This window comes from Camelina sativa, chromosome 15, assembly GCF_000633955.1.
Source record: "Camelina sativa cultivar DH55 chromosome 15, Cs, whole genome shotgun sequence".
In the NCBI taxonomy this organism is placed as follows: Eukaryota; Viridiplantae; Streptophyta; class Magnoliopsida; order Brassicales; family Brassicaceae; genus Camelina; species Camelina sativa.
In genome coordinates, this window is record NC_025699.1 from 7,282,530 (window position 1) to 7,303,429 (window position 20,900).

The 20,900-nt window shown below is 30.7% G+C and overlaps 3 protein-coding genes across 3 annotated transcripts; 2 read left to right on the forward strand and 1 right to left on the reverse strand.

Annotated features, from left to right (window-relative positions):
* On the reverse strand, nucleotides 5,275-6,790 carry LOC104745852. The gene is made up of 3 exons (XM_010467216.2): nucleotides 6,590-6,790; nucleotides 5,876-6,081; nucleotides 5,275-5,767 (listed from the first exon to the last, which is right to left on the reverse strand). The coding sequence occupies exons 1-3, from the start codon at nucleotides 6,677-6,679 to the stop codon at nucleotides 5,536-5,538; spliced, it is 528 nt and encodes a 175-aa protein (XP_010465518.1). The 5' UTR covers nucleotides 6,680-6,790; the 3' UTR covers nucleotides 5,275-5,535.
* LOC104748208 lies at nucleotides 8,866-9,663 on the forward strand. Its single transcript, XM_019236682.1, has 3 exons — nucleotides 8,866-8,983; nucleotides 9,090-9,199; nucleotides 9,309-9,663. Exons 1-3 carry the CDS (start codon nucleotides 8,912-8,914, stop codon nucleotides 9,661-9,663), a joined length of 537 nt encoding a protein of 178 aa, XP_019092227.1. The 5' UTR covers nucleotides 8,866-8,911.
* Nucleotides 15,654-17,235, forward strand: LOC104745853 (NAC domain-containing protein 55). The gene is made up of 3 exons (XM_010467217.2): nucleotides 15,654-16,043; nucleotides 16,147-16,415; nucleotides 16,503-17,235. The coding sequence occupies exons 1-3, from the start codon at nucleotides 15,863-15,865 to the stop codon at nucleotides 17,010-17,012; spliced, it is 960 nt and encodes a 319-aa protein (XP_010465519.1). The 5' UTR covers nucleotides 15,654-15,862; the 3' UTR covers nucleotides 17,013-17,235.

Here is a 20,900-nt window from a genome sequence, read left to right on the forward strand (position 1 = left end):
TTCCCGTCCCACCGTTATTTACATTACAACCCCGTTTCTTCTTCTTCTCTCTCCGGGACCATCCTTTTACAGATTATAATGTTTATGCTATATTAAGAGTTTGATTAAAACACGCTAAACAAAACAAAAACAAACATACATTTTGACAACTAATGATAATATATATACCGACCACTAGTATAAACATGTTCTATACACAAAGACATGAAGATATCAAATCACGGGACTTATTTATGGATTTAAGCTTTTGATGATTTGTTTGGTGTAAGACGCTTTTGTTGTTGATTCTATATCTCGATTCTACTGGTTTTGTTTAGTTTGTTTTGGGGGCTGGTTGGATTGGATGAACCATTGAATTAAAACCATCGCTCTCAAAACCATCATTTACTCTCTATCGTCACACTATTTGTATATAAACACATCGATTGGTTTAGGTTATGTGGTTAACCTTGGAGAATGGAGATGGTTGAGCTTGACATCTCAACATTTGTTATCCAGGGTCGACCATGAATGTTATGTAACTACAGAGATTTGATTCCTCCTGTCGTTTAACTCTATATATTGTTGCTATATACGAACTCTTAATTATGTTCTTGAAATCATCAGTTTTTCGATTATAATTCATGAGGTAATTGATAGTGCCAATCTCATTCTCATCAACATCAAATGATTTGTTTTTGTCAAATAAACACCAAATGGTTTCATGTTAGGAATTTTGATGTGAAACATGTGAATGTTTTTATGTGATTTTCACAAGTTTTATTTATGTTAATACACAGGAATTTTGCAATTTTGCAATTTTGTTTGGTAGTAGACTCTAGAGTCACAGGAATATCTAAAGTGAAAGGAAAAAAAATAAAGTGTGAAAATGTGGTTTACAATAAATTAAAAAGCTGATCTTCTATTTTGATATAAAAGTCTCTGAGTTCTCTTTTGCAACATTATGTTTTTTCTTTCCCTTTTTTTTGCTGTGTTTGCATTTTTTCTCTTGTTTTAACGCATTCATTTACAACAATGTTTCACGTTATTTAGTAACACCACCACACCTTCAATAAAATCAATTAAATGGACAAAGAGTATATAGGTATGTCAGAAAAAAAAAAATTCGAAGCTTTAAAGAGTGACATAACATTTCGAAGTTAAATGTAAGAGTATAAATGGTGTTGGGTTATTTCTGATGGAGTACGACATTGATCGCAACATATGACCGGAGTGAAAAAGCAGACTAAATGTTTATGTTTAATCTAGTGAACCGGTCTGCAATTTGTGCAAACATAAAAACAATATATAGAGATGATAAGAAGATGTAATCTAGTGGGGTTCTTAGTGTTGTTGTTGATATGTATGTTACTATTCAAATTAAAACTCGTATAATGCATATTATTGACAAAATAAAATGATATAAACTATCGCATGTAGTAGTGTGATTAGCCTACATATGTTTTCGGAAGCCTTTTTAGCTAAAATCAAGGCTATAATCGTTTTTATGGCATACTTATTAGTTATTGGTGCAAACGTTTTTTTTTTTTTTTTTTGCTAAAAAGATTTCGTTAAGGTAGATTATTTAAGCCAAATACTACTATTCAAAACAATATATCTCAAACTACAATTAATTGTTAATGAAGATATTAAGTTATTAACTGAAACTATGACTAGTTCATCCTAGTTTAATGCATACTTCAATTCAGTCACAAGCACCGTTCTATGCCATACAACACATAATGGAAACCTTATCATCAATTTAATATTACTTTTTAGTTCTAAAGATCAGCAATGTATATATATATTTGGATTTACTTAATTATCTTTTTTAAGAAAATGAAATGAACAAAGCAACAAGAAAAGCGGAATGGGGAAAATGGTGAAGAAAAGATTATTCAAATTTTTTAGTTTGAATAACAATTTGGGGGTTAAAGTGAAAATTTTCGTCGGGACAAAAGCTGAAAAATGGTCTGCGTTTATGTCATTTTTTGTTTTTTGGAAAGCATATTAGAATAATAATATTATAAGAAAAATGAGTAGATTCATAACTAAAAAGGTGAAAACAAAAATTGGAAATGCGTTAAAAAAAAGAAAAGAAAAAAGAAAGAGGTATGTATGATAGGGTGTCTCCGTCGGCCGTTGAAGTTGTCAGTGTCTTCAGATCGGCCACGTCCCTCTCCTCTCCCCATTCTTCTCTCTTTTGTCTTGTCTTCTCTCTTATTTTTTTAATACAAAACTTCGAAATTGTTTTTTTTTTAAATGGTGATCACCATTTCGACTAACAAATTTGTCAAATTATCAAAAAACCTAGGTTTAACCTTTTTGTTATATCTGAATAGTACTTCATCTCACTCTTACTTTTTATCGGATAAACCTACTTTTATAACACACTCTTAAATTAAATGGTATTTTAGTGAAATATATAGTATATGACATTCTGATCATTGTGATGAAAGAATGATACTTCAATATACTCTCCGAGTACTTTTTATTAAGATCAGCATTTGACAAAGTAGTCGTAAATCGTAGTCGATTATACGGACTCCTCTCTTAAATTAGTATTTAGTTAGTGCATGGCAAAGTCATAAGATAAGCAATTCGATATGTTAAAGCTGTTTTGTTTAAGGTTTAACTACTGAAATGGATTACGGATTATATTTAGCCATTAAAAAAAAAGAATGAGAATCAAACTAGGTTTCGCAGGCTAGGTTTGTTTTGTTTTCATAGCCTAGCAGGTTCAACTATTCACGTAAATATTGAAAAACAAAAATGTTGTATAGAAACAGCACATAGGTACATCTTCTACAAGAAAAGGAAAAGACGAGCAAAAGTCAAATATCTTATACTTATATTGTAAATAGGTGTTTAGTTTTTTTTTTTCTTTTTCAAATGAACGAAATTACAACATTAAAGAAACACAAAACCGTTAGCAATTAAATGGTCTGAATCATTCTCACCCACCAACCTCTAGTTAGGGCTCGTTGGCATAACTTTATTCATTCATTTAATCACATATATTTAGCAATATAGTATATCTTTTATATATCTCACGAAATTAACAAAATTTAGCATCTTACTTTCCTGAGAAATAAACTATACGTCTAAACTGATAAATAGAGAAACTATCAAATTGTATGTTACCATTTTTTTAAGTGATAATATGTTTAGATGGGTTCTCGTTATTAGCAGAAAACAGAGAAACTATATAAATAGAAAAAGATAATTTTATAAATTTCACATGTTAATTAATGACAAGCTCAACGTAGTTTATGTTTTCTACGGGTGATAAACAGTACTCACTGATAAGAAATAAAATTTCAAGTGTGCCAATAATACGAAAGATTTTACGAAGTTGTGTTGATTCGTTACAAAATTAATTATAAAAAGATGTTATTCGGAAAGGTTATCCAGATATTGTCGAGGTCGCTATAACTACTTGTGGGAAATTTAAGCTATGCACACATATCGTCGAGGTCAGTCGTTAATTAGTCGTAATTATGAAATATCTAACAATAGGGAAAACAAATCTCGACCAATTGAAATTATCTACTTTACTTATCTTTATTAAAATGTCTTAGTTTTCAAAATGTTACTTTAATTTTACGAAAAATGTTATATTGTGTAGATAATTCCCTTTTTGTATATTGTTTTTCTTGGGGGCTAAAGTAGAGTTTGACCATATATTTCTTTGTCGGGCCAACCCAAATCTTGCGATGCAAACCCTTGAGAATTGAAATAGCTTTGTTTATCCTGTTTGGTTAGAAATAGACGCACACGTTTAACTTTTCGTATATAGACATATATGTCTGTTTAGTAGACATATAGTTTACCAGAATTAGATTAACGTATGCTTTTGAAATTTTTATCATATCTCAACAACTATTACGATAAGATAGAGTTGTATTAGGACTCATATTCTTATCTCTTGTTTTGTCTATGATTACTCTCTCTACCCGTCAATTCAATCGAAACAAGTTTCAACGTAAGCTTTTATCACTTTTTAAAACAAACTCAGTTTAATCCCTAAACAAAACTAGTGGCAATTCATTAAACTAATAAGTCACGGTTGTGTTTTTTTTCTTCTAGTTGTCGTTGTTAAAGTTTAATTGGAGGTGACTACTCAAGTGCACCAGAAGACACTAAAGTCAATTTTTAATATGTTACATTGATTATAAAATTAAGAGTTAGTACGGATGAAATGTGACTTAAAAGAATCTGAGATCTAACAAAGGACAAACGGGTGTGAGCAATCATTAAGTTTTTCTCTCTGAAGATCGTCTTTCGATTTTAAATATACTACTTATTATAAAAAAGAAAGCAAAAACGCATTTTCCCACATGACAAACATACGTAATTAGAATACGTGTAACGTGTGGATACATGCGTTTGTATACACTAAATATATACACATTGGTATTGTATGATTAGATGCGCATATGAATGTGAACGTGCATGCTTAACAGCTTAAGTGTTACATTTATACTTCCAACAAAAAGGAGTTCATTTTTATTTTTAGTGAAAAGATGAAAAAAAAAATCAACTGGCCATTTGAAAAAAATATAAAGAAATATGAAAATAATTGGTTTGTGTTTTGGTTTATATTATCGGATATAAAATTGTTAATACACATTCTGACAATAGTTTGAAAAAGTGTTATATTTCCGTATCATAATGGAATATCATGTGCCATAATGAACGTATATGTTGGAGTATCATGCCTGCCATCAATTATTTCGTACTTGAACATTTGTTCATAATTATACTATCCTAGTGCCTTGCTGCTAATTAGAGATGTCATTATTGGTTAAATGTCCGTAGGCCTAAACGGGCCGATCATTTACCATATATAGACCGTAACGGAAATAAAATGCCCACCCCTTGCTTTATTATTTTAGATAACAAAATAATATCAGTTACAAAAAAATATTTTAGAATTTCAGTAAAATTCTGTGATATTTGGTATTTTACTATTTTAACATGTTTATATGTACAACAACAAAAATGATATTAAGGACTTCCGCTTGCGGCCTGATATGGCCCCTATTCGTAGCCATCTGTTACTCTTACAAGTTGGGTCCCTGACAAGTGCTGTGCGTCTTTGGAGATATATGAATCTTAAACAATTTTTTGATGTGTTAATAAATTGTTAGTTATTCACTCGGTCCTTCTTTACTTTTGTTCATTTTCAGTTGAACCGGAACTATGATTTTTTTAAAATTTAAAAAAACAGACTAATCCCGAAAATATTCAGTGTGCTAATTAAAACCATTCTTCCTAAATCATGCAAACCCATACCAATAAAACAGTGAATCACACAAATCATATTTTTCTACTCTCTTTTGTTTTAGTATTCACACATTACAACAGACGACATAACAATGTACGATCTCAGAATACCACAAGAAACAATCACATATAAGAGACAAGATAAAATCTAAACATCCTAATGGATAAGTAAGTAGCATTGGATGATACTAAACAAAACAAAACACAAAAGAAAATTCCCCAACCGTGGATGCTTTTAACGTTGCTTGCAGTACAAGTTGACAGTTTTTAGTAGGAAGGGTTCTGGTAAGCATCTCTAGCACGAGAGTAGCAAACGTAGTAGAACTGAGAGACAATGGCGGTGAAGAGAGTGAAAGCAGCACCAGCAGCAAAAACACCTTTCCTAATAACTTCACAGCTTGGTGGATTGTCAATGTTCCACATCTTTCTATACTGTGTGTGGTACGCGTTTCTGATTGATGCCGCAAGCAAACATACCTCAGCGATCAAGAAAAACACCCTGCGAAAATCAAAGAAGCCAATACCGAGTTATAAGACTTATGGGAAAATGGTGGGGAAGAAGAGTAATTGTAATGAGAGTTGGGTAGTATATATTGGTTGTAATTACCAGCAAATGAGGAAGAGGAGAATGGCACAAGCTCTTGAACCACCAGGGTTAAGGGACTTTCCACAGCAGAAGCAACGACTAGCCACCATGATAAGGACTTGGCTTACAAAGAGAAGAACGAACGCACCAGCTCCATAGCTTGTAGCAATGTCTGTGCCATACACACAGTACTCATATTGCTTCTCCCTATCCGTTTCAACCTTTCCCTGTTATAATAAACAATTACTACTTCAAGATTAACCGTATAAAAGAAAATCACAAACAGAAACCACAATTGCAGATCTTGCAGATTACAACAATGCAGTGAGCTATAAACTTACTAACAGCTACGATTTAAGCTCTCTGCAGAGAATATATAAGTCATGAATCGAAATTATGCATTTGAATCCTTCAAAATACAAGTGGATTCTGATACAATTTTGCAATTGAATGCTAACTACGGCTTGTACACACTTAGCGGAACACTTTTTTAGAACAAGAAGCAAGAATGTGGTGAAACAGATCTGAGAATACTTCAAAAACCAAAGATCGCAGCGATGGAGGATTCGAACTATAGATTTCACAATACACAGAGAGTGAAGCTTCCCTAAACACTAACTAATCAGGAGCTTTCCCACAGAATCATCACAGATACAGAATGAGCGAAAAACAACCAAAATGTATCAAGCAAAGGAGAAGAGAAGAGAGTGGTATGGGGGAAGGGGGAGGACTTACGACACTTCTTCTCTGTTCGGCGGCAATGGCTAACCCAACGGCGATGAGATCGAGGATGAAGACAATTATAACTACAAGCTTCGAAGCCATTTCTGAATTTTTTTCTCAGAGCTCACTCTCTCTCTCTCTCTCTCTCTCTCTCTCAAGCAAGCAAGCAAGCAAGCTTTCTGGGGATTGATAAAAAAAAAAGTCAAAGAGAGTTTGACCCAAAAGACACACTTCACAGCTTTATTAAACAATAGTAGTAGTATAAAATTACATGATTAGTGTCAAAAAAAATTAAAACGTTTTTAAAAAAGGTTGATTAGTTAAAAAGGTCACCGTCTCTTTTATTAACGAAGGCGAATTGAATGGTTTTAGATTTAACCGGCTGAACTGGCGACTTGCTGTATAATAATACGCGTCGGTTTTTACCGGTAACTGGTTCTTCCGGTTTGTCGGTCGGTCTTTCCTAAAGTAGAGAGCCAATAAATAATAGTAAAAGAGATTGTCGTTGTAGGTCAATGTTTTTAAAGAAGTTGGTTAATCAGTGCAGTCGTCATACATATTTGCAATTACTTTAGTCATTCTCGGACCCATAATCATAATCTTTGTTTTAATTATATTTATACTCCCAAGTTTTGAGTAATAAGGATAACTTTTTAACTTAATAATTAATAGTATTAATTTTGTTCTTTTATGCTACTTTCTCATAAAAGGCCCATACTACTACGATACTTGGGCTTTCAGTATGACCATGGTCTTCAACTGATTTGTTTTATTTATACGTGACTTTTCACATATCCTTATACAAAGTAGTTTTAATTTTTTATCCAAAAACGTATATTAAAATATTTTATTTTTATTTTTACAAATATACTTTAATATTTAATTTAATTTTAACACAATTAAACCAATTATAGAAAAATTTATATAATTAAAACAACATATAAAATATTAAATATCTTTGAATTTTGCATACAGAAATATTTAACAAGATGAAACAAATAGAAAATACTACATTTATTTTAGCTTTACTACACATATTAGCTTATATTATAATGTGGGACAAATATTTTGTTTGACAAGTATTAAACCAATTATAGAAAAATTATACAATATATAAAGTATTTAATATCTTTGAATTTTGCATACAGAAATATTTAATAAGATGAAACAAATAGAAATTTCTGCAGTTATTTAATCTTTACTACAAATGATAGCTTATAATATAATGTGGGACAAGTATTAAAAACAAAAGTATGAATTTGTGACTTTTGTCATTATCATATTAGAAATTCAAATGTATATATACCTCTTGCATTATTATAATGTCAAAACAAAATATTCTTCTTTTTTTACGAAAATTTATATATATATATATATATATTGTTTCTCTAAATTAAAAAATTTAGAAAATATGTCTAAATCTTTATGAGATCATTAATATTTATCTTTAATATTTATATATTATTTAAGTTTTTTTTTAACAAGATACAGTTTATATTATTTAAGTTTTTTTCCTTTTTATTTGATTTGAGATAGATCAAGATTAATCAGTTTTTTGTTTTAACCGAATATTTTGGAAATAGTCTACAATAATATATACTCCCAATGGTTTGTAAAAGAGATAAAACATTTCATTGAAGATTGGAGGGTTTTTTTCCAACGAAACAAGGTATAGTAGAACACATAAGGATGATTTCATATCTTCATTCATTATTGTCCTTATTAAAACTTGAAATCTTGATTGAAGATCCAACATTCGACGATTGAATTGCCGTAGCTAAATGGAATATGAAATTCTCTTTTTGTATTCCCCGTTTACTTTAGAAGTTACTGATGTATCTCTTAATACAACAAACGTGAAATGCACTTGGATTTCCAACTCCAAATCGGAAAAGAAAAAAAAAAAACAGTTTTATCCAGATTTAATCCCATGGTAAATTAAAATACATAATGGATTCCTACTTTTAAAGGATAATATTGATAGATTTTTGGCTATATATATATATTCACACATCTCATTATTAGGCTCTTACTTCCATACATAACTTACAAAGATCTTTTCACCTTTGATCTTCCTACGGTAGAAAGCAAATTAATAATGGTCGCCATGAAAACAAAGTCAGAGTTGGGTTGCTTTAGTAACCTCTTTGGTGCTTCAAGATGGAGAAAAGCTTCCAAGTGGTAAGAAACTTGATTTACTTGCCTTACACGCACGGTTATTATTTGTTTTGTTTTTTTGGTTCGAGTTTTCAATTTATCTCTCTTGTTTGCAGCAAAAAACATATTCAGTATCTGATATGTTCTGTTGAATCACATCGGAAGCGAAGAGAGTGTATGGTCAGACAATCTCGCTCAGATATAGCTCAGCTCCTTTCCAATGGCCGCTTCTCAGAAGCTCTTCCAAAGGTATCTGAAGTTAATGATCTCAATCACCATGTTACTTCTGCTTGATTGATATAATTTTCTATCACCATGTTAATTTTGTTTTGTGGTTTGGAATTTGAAACCTTAGGCGAAACAATTCTATGAAGATGAGCGAAGGTTATTGGCGTACGATCAGGTCGACAACTTATGCGCATCCATCATGCAGAAGCAGAATATATCTATTTTAAATCGTCAAAGGTAATTTTTTCTTAATATATATATATATATAACTTGTGACATAAGGTAATACAGTAAACCTAAGGGGTTCAATAACTAATATCCTTATTCCTTACGTTTCTTTCTCCAGCGATGTTCATCTGTTACCAGACATAGTTAAAGAAGCAGTGGCCGGAATGATATTTGCTGCATCAAGAATCGGGGAGCTTCATGAGCTTCAATACATAAGGAGCCTGTTCTTTGTGAGGTTTGGGAATGAGTTTGACAAGGACTGTGTAGATTTGCGCCGAGGAAACGTCGTGGGTTCGGAGATAGTCAAGATTCTAGACACCAAGTTGCCGCAAGAAGAAATTAGAGACATTGTAATGGAACTTTCTGGTAATGAACTTGGCATTGGTGATTCTGAAGCGGAGAAGATGAAAAGCATTGTTAGGAGAAAGTTGCTGCGTTCAAATGTTGGAGAGATTGAAGGAAGAGATCGATGATCATTCATGAGATAGAAGAGTTTGATTGGGATTGAGATTGAGATTGTTGTTTTGTTTAAGATTGATTGTATGTAGAAGTTTTCATTAAAATTCATATATATCTTGTTATATTGTAAACAAACAAAGAATTATAGTTTCATTTATTCAATGATTTTAATTTTTTTTTTAATATCATTAGATCTTGACATATTGTTTATGCACGTGTAGACAATTCACATTCTTAATTTTTGAGACGTTGTTAAACAATATTGAGGATGGATAATTATATTTCAAAACAGGTCATTCAAACTAATGATGGGCCTATGTCAAATAATAATAGTAGCTATAAACTAGCGGGCCTGAAAGTGTATTGGACTGAAATATCAAATATGAAAATTTCTCGATACCTAAAAACTGGCCTAAGACTTTAACCGAGATATTCCCACGTTTAGCGTTGACGCTGTTTATATTGAAAAGAAAAGAAAAAAATGTTGCCAACATCAGTCATCAAATTAACTGAACATCCATGCATACTCCTTCTCAGAAACTGATAAGCGTCAATAAAAGTAAAACAATTGACGTGTAAACTCTAGTTCCCCAGAATAGAATCTGATTATATTATACGTCGTCGAATAAAGTAATCGTCAAAACCTATACTAGTTCTATGTGTATACAGGTCCGGCCCACCTCTAAAGCAGCTAAAGCATCTGCTTTAGGCCACCCAATAAATACTAAATATTTGGACACTTTGACAAAATACTTCTTAGCTGAGTTGGTTATCTGGTACTTAGATTAAGCATCTAGTCCTGGGTTCAAATTCTCTCATTGGGAGGTCTGGTTAAAGATGTTATCGAACAATAACGTACGTGGGCTCTACTTTGCTAGCTCAGAGTCATATTGTTAGTTTGTTAATTACCACGTGGCTTACATATCACTAACATGAACTCATAACTCACCAATCACAAAATGATGAACAAAACATTTGTCTAAAGAAATCAAAAGGCAAATACGACCTCGTTTGTTTCTTTTTTCTTTGAAAGACATCGTTGCCCGCCAAAAAAAAAAAAAAATCGTATTTTATATATTAACTAGTAGTTTAAAGGAAAAAAGATAGCTAGCTACATCAAGTATTAGAGAATGCATGGTCACACATGCTAAGTATAATATTGTATCATCAAATACACGAAGTATATGTATTGCATGGCCACATGCATGAACTATATGATGTTATGTGGTCAACACCATAGACATACAATCCGGTACACTGGTCGAATAATTCCAGCGAAGACCAACATTGACTCCGGCATTGACCAACATTGACCAAAAAATTGTATTTTTGAAGCTAATATATTCATTCTTATAATTAGTTACTTTTATTTTTGAAGCTAAACTAATAGTTAAATAAAATTATTAATAATTATTTTCAAGAAATATATATATATATATATATATATAATATGTAATTATTAATGATTTTATATATATAAATCTCTGATCATCATATTATTTAAAATTTTAAATACTACAAGAATCAATAAAATCAAATTCAACTATTTTCATTAGAAAATAATATGCAAAAGATTTGAGTATATGACTCTTTACTTTAAAATTTGCATGGTAAAGAGTATACAAAATTTTAGATACTCTTTGGTATAAAAAAAATTTACATACTCCTAATAACATGTAAACAATAACAAAAAAATTAACACTATTTACTTTTAATAGATAAAATATAATGATACATAATTATTTTCAATATATAATATAAGGGCATTTGCAAAAATCCTCTTATTCTATATCCTTTTGCAAACATATCCTAAAATCAAGATAAAATCTATTAATATCTTGAAAATAATTATTAATTATTTTTATTTAACTATTATTTTAGCTTTAAAAATAAAAATTAATTAATTATAAGAATAAATACATTAGAGATACCTAAGATATTTAGATATTGAATAGAATGTTTTCTAATCATGAAAATTCATAAATAATTTAATATAGTAATTTATTATTTTGTTTTTTCATAGAAAAAAATTAAAATACAATTTGTTTTGGTCAATGTTGGTCAACACTGGAGTCAATGTCGGTCTTAGCCGGAATCATTCGACCGGTGTACCGGATTGTATGTCTATGGTGTTGACTACATAACGTCATATAGTTCATGCATGTGGTCATGCAATACATATACTTCGGGTAGTTGAGGATACAATATTATACTTGACATGTGTGACCATGCATTCTCCAATACTTCATGTAGTTAGCCATCTTTTTTCCTAGTTTAAAATGATTTTAAACATTACCATTACCCCTACAAATATTCGCTAGTAGCTTATATCTATTGTCTTTTTACCAAAGAAAACTATATATATTTTAAAAACCAAACGTACGTAAAGATAAGATAAAGGTTTTTTTGTAGATAAGATATAGTTGGATGAAGTGGGGGTTTGATCTCTGATGGTCATCTTCATCGTTGGACTCCCTTTTTATCGTGTTTCTATTCTATTTTAAGAATATGAAAAGACATATAATATGCACAACTGCTGATACTCAAAATGATCGATTCGCCAACTTGACTCATGCATTAGCTTATATATGGTTTAGTTTTTTTAGTTTTTTACTATATGTTCTTACCGAAATCAAAACCATAAGAACATAATGTTTCGGTAAAGAACATATATAAAAACTATATATGCATAAATTCGAACGTTATTTGTTTTTATAAACTCGAACTATTTAATATGATATCTAGATTTGTGCATATATAACATGTAGCGTTTAAATGTGTTTTAGTAGGAGCACGTTTTGATGGAGCTCATCGTGCTCCAGATTATCGAATTCTATATGGTATAAAAAAATTTAAACCATTTAATCATAAAACATCATATATATATAGTGGAGTTTGAATTTCACTGGCGCATTACAGATTAATGAAAATTGAATTGTACGTCATGGTTTACAAAACCGTTATCTGAACTCACATGTCCAAAGTTGTAACTCATAGTATCCTTACACTTCTTTTGAGTTTTGACCTAAATTTACGGTTTAACACATTATGTGATTATGATATATGCATGACATCGCCAGTATTAGCAGTTTTTCAATTACTTATCTAAAATTTAAGACCACTAGCTGTGTGAATATTAATTATAGTCCTAAGTTTTTAAAAAACATCCCAAAATGGGGAAGGGTGAAGGCTTTAAAATTTTTTGACCAACCCATTTTTTATACATTGGTGGATCTTGTAATGGAAGAGAAAAAACATATAAATAGAAACGAATTAACACCAGATGCCCCGTGACACGAAAGCTATTGAGTGAAAGAAACCCCAAATTCCTTCTTCTATTCGCTTAGAATTATTGTTACAGCATCATCATGTCGTGTGAACACAATATAGTAAAGAAATTTGTTAGTTAACTTTCTACTTATTCTATAGATTTGCATATAGTATTAAGAAAACCATCAAAACCAGTTAATTCTGTCACTAAAACAACCTACGTAAACTTACATACATATATTTGCTTGATACCATAACTTTGCTGACAAATGGTCTAACTTCGAACTGAGAATCCAATTTTATCTCTCTTTTTTTTTTTTTTTTTTTTNGAACCATATATAACTCGAAACCAGGCTCAAACTATTTTTAACGTTTTTTTTTTCATATAGTTATTTTGATAAAACTAAATCCGAAATTCTATGAAGAGTCGGAATTCGTGCCAAGTTGAATAAACAACCATAAATTGGTCACATATCATTTTAGGAAAAAAGATGGCTAGCTACATGAAGTATAGAAGAATGCATGGTCACACATGCCAAGTATAATATTGTATCCTCAACTACACGAAGTATATGTATTGCATGGCCACATGCATGAACTATATGACGTTATGTGGTCAACACCATAGACATAAAATCCAGTACACCGGTCGAATGATTCCGGCGAAGACCGACGTTGACCAACATTGACAAAAAAATGTATTTTTTATTATTATTAAAAAAATAATAATAAATTATTATATTAAATTATTTATGGTTTTCATGATTAGAAAACATAATCTATTCAATATCTAATTATTTATATATCGCTAATCTATTCATTCTTATAATTAGTTACTTTTTATTTTTAAAGCTAAAATAATAGTTAAATAAAATCATTAATCAATATTTTCAAGAAATATATATATATATATATAAAATATGTAATTATTAATGATTTTATATATATAAATCTCTGATCATCAAATTATTAAATTTTAAATACTACAAGAATCAATAAAATCAAATTCAACTACTTTCATTAAAAAATAATATGCAAAAGATTTGAGTATATGACTCTTTACTTTAAAATTTTCATGGTAAAGAGTATACAAAATTTTAGATACTCTTTGGTATAAAAAAAATTACTTACTCCTAATAACATGTAAACAATAACAAAAAAATTAATATTATTTACTTTTAACAGATAAAATTAAAGATACATAATTATTTTCAATATATAATATAAGGGCATTTGAAATAATCCTCTTATTCTATATCCTTTTGCAAACATATCCTAAAATCAAGATAAAATCTATATATATTTTGAAAATAATTATTAATTATTTTTATTTAACTATTATTTTAGCTTTAAAAATAAAAAGTAACTAATTATAAGCAAAAATACATTAGAGTTATATAAATAATTGGATATTGAATAGAATATGTTTTCTAATCATGAAAAACCATAAATAATTTAATATAATAATTTATTATTTTGTTTAATATAAAAAATTAAAATATAATTTTTTTGGTCAATGTTGGTTAACGACGGAGTCAATGTCGGTCTTCGCCGGAATCATTCGACCGGTGTACCGGATTGTATATCTATGGTGTTGACCACATAACGTCAGATAGTTCATGCATGTGGTCATGCAATACATATACTTCATGTAGTTGAGGATACAATATTATACTTGGCATGTGTGACCATGCATTCTTCTATACTTCATGTAGCTAGCTATCTTTTTCCATCATTTTATTATCAAATATGAATATTGTACATGAACTTTACTTTTAATTAATTGGTAAAATATTTTTTTTTCCCCATGAACAAACAAAAGTTGAAGGGCTAGAAATGAATTGGTGTTATTATCTTTTAAAAGACAAAAGGGGAAATGTTTATGTGTTATACGGACTTACTAAAACCATATGTTTTCATTTCTCAACCACATAAAAGCTTCTTATATATCTGATTGTATGTATGTATGTATGTATGTATATATACCCACGTTTCACAATGACAATCTGATCTGATTAGGAGTCAATCAAAAATTACAGACTGGTGAAATCAAAACTGGAAAAAAAATATTAATGAGAGTCAGCATCATCAACTCGTGTTTGTTGTTCGTCTCAGTCTGATCTGTAAACGGCTTTTTTGACAAAAGATCCCGCCTAACTCAACCCATAGACACAAGACATGTGTCGTCTCGTGGTAGTTCTATCCGTATGAAAAACGCTTTCCATGTTACTTACCATCCCAGTGAACTCAACCCCCATCTTTCACTTACACCTGTCCTTTCTTTTTCTTGACCCAAAACAAAAACAAAAAAAAAAGTTGGCACATACCCATTACAAAAAAATAACACTTTTAGAATATTTCTTTCTCTACTTTTTTTTTTTATGAATAAAGACTTTTCACATATACATTTATCACAATTCTATAACTCATTACAGGAAAATAACGAGTATTATCGAACGTACAAATATTGTAATGACTTTGACTTAATTCCCTAATACTTGGGGAAAACCTTTGACAATATAACAATTTTTTTAAAAAAAATCACACGAGGCGGTACAGTCATACACACAACATAACATTAAAGAACTAATATAAAAATCAACTTTATAGTACAGGTTCAAGGAACCAAAAGGGATAGCATAAATCACGACGCTCTAATTGATCCACGTGTCACGATAAACATAAAGTGGGGCCCGAGTTGTAGCTGCACGTTAACGAAGATTGGGGCGGCCTTGTTCTCATACTATTACTCTATGCTTATCTATTATTGTTATATATACATACACATACAAGTAGCAGAGCTTCGAAATCTTTAAATCTTGAAATACAAAATAGAAAAGAAAATAAAAAGATCAACGAGAGACATCAAAGATATTGTTGTGATAAAAGTGCAAAGATATTTGTTCTTTGTTTCTTTAGAGAGGAGGTGATTATATATTTAGAATGGGTCTTCAAGAACTTGACCCGTTAGCTCAACTGAGTTTACCACCGGGTTTTAGATTTTACCCGACAGACGAAGAGCTTATGGTTGAGTATCTCTGCAGGAAAGCCGCCGGTCACGATTTCTCTCTCCAGCTCATAGCTGAGATCGATCTCTACAAATTCGATCCTTGGGTTTTACCAAGTACGTTACTACCTTAACCGACCAGGTTTTGTCTTTTCTTGATGTGTGGTTGTTGCTGTAGATTAACTTTATCTAATTATTTTTCTTGTTTGGTTGTTTGTAGGTAAGGCGTTATTTGGTGAAAAGGAATGGTATTTTTTCAGCCCGAGAGATAGGAAGTATCCGAACGGGTCGAGACCGAACCGTGTTGCGGGGTCGGGTTATTGGAAAGCCACCGGTACGGATAAGGTTATCTCGACGGAAGGAAGAAGAGTTGGTATCAAGAAAGCTTTGGTGTTTTACGTTGGGAAAGCACCAAAAGGCACCAAAACCAATTGGATCATGCATGAGTACCGTTTATTCGAACCGTCTCGTAGAAACGGAAGCACCAAGGTATAACAACAATAAAAATAAAAGTGTAATAAACTAATTGTATCTCTAGTGTTCTGTTTAATAACAATTTTTTTTGTGTGTGTTCAGCTTGATGATTGGGTTTTATGTCGAATATACAAAAAGCAAACAAGCGCACAGAAACAGGTTTATAACAATCTAATGACGACTGGTCGAGAATACAGCAACAATGGTTCGTCGACATCTTCTTCGTCTCATCAATACGACGACGTTCTCGAATCTTTACATGAGATTGACAATAGAAGTTTGGGATTCGTTGCCGGTTCATCATCTAACGCGCTGCCTCATAGTCATAGACCGGTTTTAACCAATCACAAAACCGGGTTTCACGGTTTAGCGAGGGAGCCAAGTTTTGACTGGGCGAATTTGGTTGGACAGAACTCGGTACCGGAACTCGGACTGAGTCATAACGTCGCGAGTATCCGTTACGGTGACGGTGGAACGCAGCAACAGCAGACTGAGGGGATTCCTCGGTTTAATAACTCGGACGTATTGGCTCATCACCAGGGTTTTAGTGTCGACCCGGTTAACGGAATTGGGTACTCAGGTCAACAAAATAGTGGGTTCGGGTTTATTTGATTGTGTAATGGTGACGTAATATAAAAATCAACATAATTTTATTTTTTTGGTCTAAGTCAGATTTATTAATTAAGGGTAGAATTCGAACTCTAGGGTTAAGATTTAGGTTCTATACGACTTGTATTTGTATATTCGTCGTCATTTGTCCTGACATTTTTACATTTTTGTAAACTCTTAAGCTGGATCTTTTGTATTAATCAATTATTTATATATACTAAAAACAGATTATATTTGCTATATTTGATCTATAAGTTTTGTAATTGCTAACAACAGACAGCAACGATAAACTATAGAAATGGTATAGTCTCATTATCAGTCCTGACACATGTCTCACGCCAACATCATATTTCTTTTATTGCTGTTTTGTTAGACAATAAATCTCGATTAAAAATTATCAATTCATATATTTTTTAAAAAAGGTTGGCTAGCACTAGTCTTTAATCGCCAAAATATATCGATGAACTAAGAAACACAAAACGAATATGATTTTCTTCGCTATCGCTCATCGTTTTAATGTCAGTGCCAGCCAAACAAACAATAGAGACTTTGGCATCAGCTTTCGCTGACGCTGACCATATCATAGCGAACATGACCAAAAATGTATGTTGATCTGTGACGATCTCTAGCCTATAAAACAAATATACTTTTCTTGTGTCATTCAAAAAGCATATAGACACATGACATAAAAGAAATTTCGCACGAGATAGTTGTGTATATATTCATTTATGTTCAATGACATTTGCAAGCCGCAAGGTTTGGTATAGTAATATATTATTATACAGCTGTTTAAAGAGCGTTCAAAATTTTTGTTAGAGAAAATAGGACTATATGGATATGGATAAAAGATGTTGTATTTTGTATAGTGATGGTTATAGAGTATATTAGATGGCCAAATCTGAAATCTTAAAGACCAGTTGGAGTTGGTATTGGGGATTGCCGTATTATTGTAATGTCTCAAACTTTAGCAAGTTGCTCCTTCTCAGTACTGATACTAGTGTTTCATATTGAATGAATGAAGGCAATTGTTTGACAAAAAAAAAAAAAAGACCAGTTGGAGTTTGGAGATAAGAACGTACCGTTTTGAGGTTTTCTGAAATTGTACGTGTGAGTCAGCATGGGCTGCTTGTTTGACCAGTTTGGAATAATTTATTTCCTAACATAGTAACAATTCACACCGTAGAAGTTTTAAACACAGCAACGCTTTTTGTTCGTCTAAGATTTTCATAATTAAATAATTAACGATATTATTATTTTTTTCCCTGAAAAAACCTCTTTTTCACTATAAAATATAATTGTCAATTTACATGATAACATGAATATTCGTTATAGATGAACTTTACAGAATTAATTTGTGGAATTTAAAGATTCAATATGACTTACTCTATTCTTTTTTTTTCCTTCTAAATTACTTAAAATTTAATAAAATCGAATGTGTGATTGCACAATTTTTAGTTACTTTTGATCTCTCAAACAACTAACTTGACTCTTGTTTACTCAAAATATTTATCCTTATTCAAAAACTTTTGATTTCTCAAACAACTAACTTGCGAAACTATATTTTTTTAGTCATACAAAAAAAAAAAAAATGTGGTGAAAAGATGCAAATTAAAAAATTTCCGTTTGATGTTTGTCAATTAAGGTGCCTGAACTATAAATTCAAACATGGAAATATTTCAATTTTTGAAAAGGAAAATATAAATGGTTTTACATGTAAATTTTGTTGGACGAAGCTTTACGCAACCCCTTGGAATAGCATATTCTATCGTAAATACATGAAAACGAAGGTTTATAGTATAATACTTTGTAACCTTCTTGCATAGAAAGACTTGTGGTCCTTATATATTCAAGATATTTTTGTACGTTAAACCAACGTAACCATTTCATTCGACCATATACGGGTATACCACATGTAATTTAATTTATAAGTAAATGCGCATTTGCATGGAATTGGAATGGAATTTAGACCGTTTAGTGATGCATATTAATTGTTTTTTTGTTATCTATTACAAAATGTCAATATTTTGCTAATTTTATACATGAAATTAAATAATATCATGCAACATTTGTTTTTTTTTTTTGTTCTTTTCGCTTTAACTGACATTGTATTCATCTTTACTCTATTAATGAAGCAACGATGTTTCCTGAACTGACATTGTATTTTACTATTTTTTTCTATGCGTTGTATGTCTTTTCTCTCTTTTACTATATATACTATGAATTTTATGCATGTTTATAAAAACCTGTTGCAGAAGATTCGCTTGCATCTCGTTGGATATATCATAGGAAGTCTATAATAAGAACTGGAAGATTCCATACCAATATCTGATTAACGTGTTACCCAAATTAGTGAGAATGTGTCGATATGGCTATTCATGCTTTTTTATCTATAGGATTTATGTATTTTGTATTAATATATGTGTTGGGCCCTGGGCCAAAACTTGGTTAATCTAGGCTTATATATTATACAATAATTAATCCCATTTATTGGGTCCCGACTCCTGAGTATTGCTGATGGTGAATATTTTCCTACTACCTTGAGACTTGAGTTGAGTCTGACTGTCTGTGAGACCTAATAGAAATCATCAGACAATTTTATTTGTCATCTTATCTTTTAGATAAACGAAACATACGTATATAACTTTTATCCTTGAGATAAATCTAAGATCTATAAACCTACCTTGAGTCTACATGAATTTTAGAGTACACTTGTTATTTTATTTATTCTACTACATGATAGTATCTATTCCGTAATTCATATACCTATGTAACTGTAAGATTATTATAAGTTCAAATCATGTAGCAATATAATGATGTTAAGTGAGCCACTGCCTAAATTCAAATGCACACATACAATATACGTACGTGCTTTATTTAGATATCAGTATCACTAGTTGGAAAAAATATGTGAATAAATATTTGTTCAAAATTTAATCGAATCACTCTAAATAAAACGATTCCACTCCACTTGAAAATTTGATTGATTTAAACATATCAGTTCTAGTCTTCTGGATGTGAGAGTTGGCAAAAACGGATAATCAAAACAAAACAAAAAAAAAGTTTTTCTTTATGAGATATACTTCTAACATTTTGACAGATCAAAATAGCAACATATACAATTTATGATTTTTATAAAGCATACTTTAACATAAAAGTTGCCAAAATACATATAGTTAATAGTTTATGTATTTAGAATGTATATGTAAAATTAAGATAACCTATAAATTGAAATTTAATTTTCATTTGTCATAGAATATAGCTAAATGAAGAGTATTGAAAAATTTGTTCATGCATAATTTTTTAATATATATATTGTCAAGAGTTTGGTTTAAAAGATTTGATATAAGAGGATAAATTTTAGAATGTTTGAATCAATATTCAAGAGAAATTGATAAAAAAAAAAAAAGGAATTAATATTCAAGAGAAGTTTGTCAAAGACAAATATTTGCCCACCGCGCACAATAGGAGATTGGACTTGAGATAAGTTTTTTTTTTTCTTTGATCAAAGAAGAATTCATAACTGTTTTGTATAACTACAAACCGGTTAATGTAATTGGCCAATCGCAATTGGGTGTCAAATGCATGCAACCGGGACGATTTCAGACTAAACCAATCAACCCTAAAATATCTCAACACATGGAATTATAATGCAAGATCTTATAGTATCTATTATCTAACAGTGACATTTACAATAAAATACATTTAACCTAGACAACTTTTTTTTTGCTGGTGATTCTACCATTGTTTGTGTGACCTTCCGGTGCGTCAAGAAGGTCATGAAGTATATTTAACAAAGCAGACAATTGAGGAGGTCCTTAATCACTTTCCATTTTAAGCTTAAAGACAAGGATAAGAAAGAAAAAATAAAGCAAAGTCTCAGCAGAATCATGT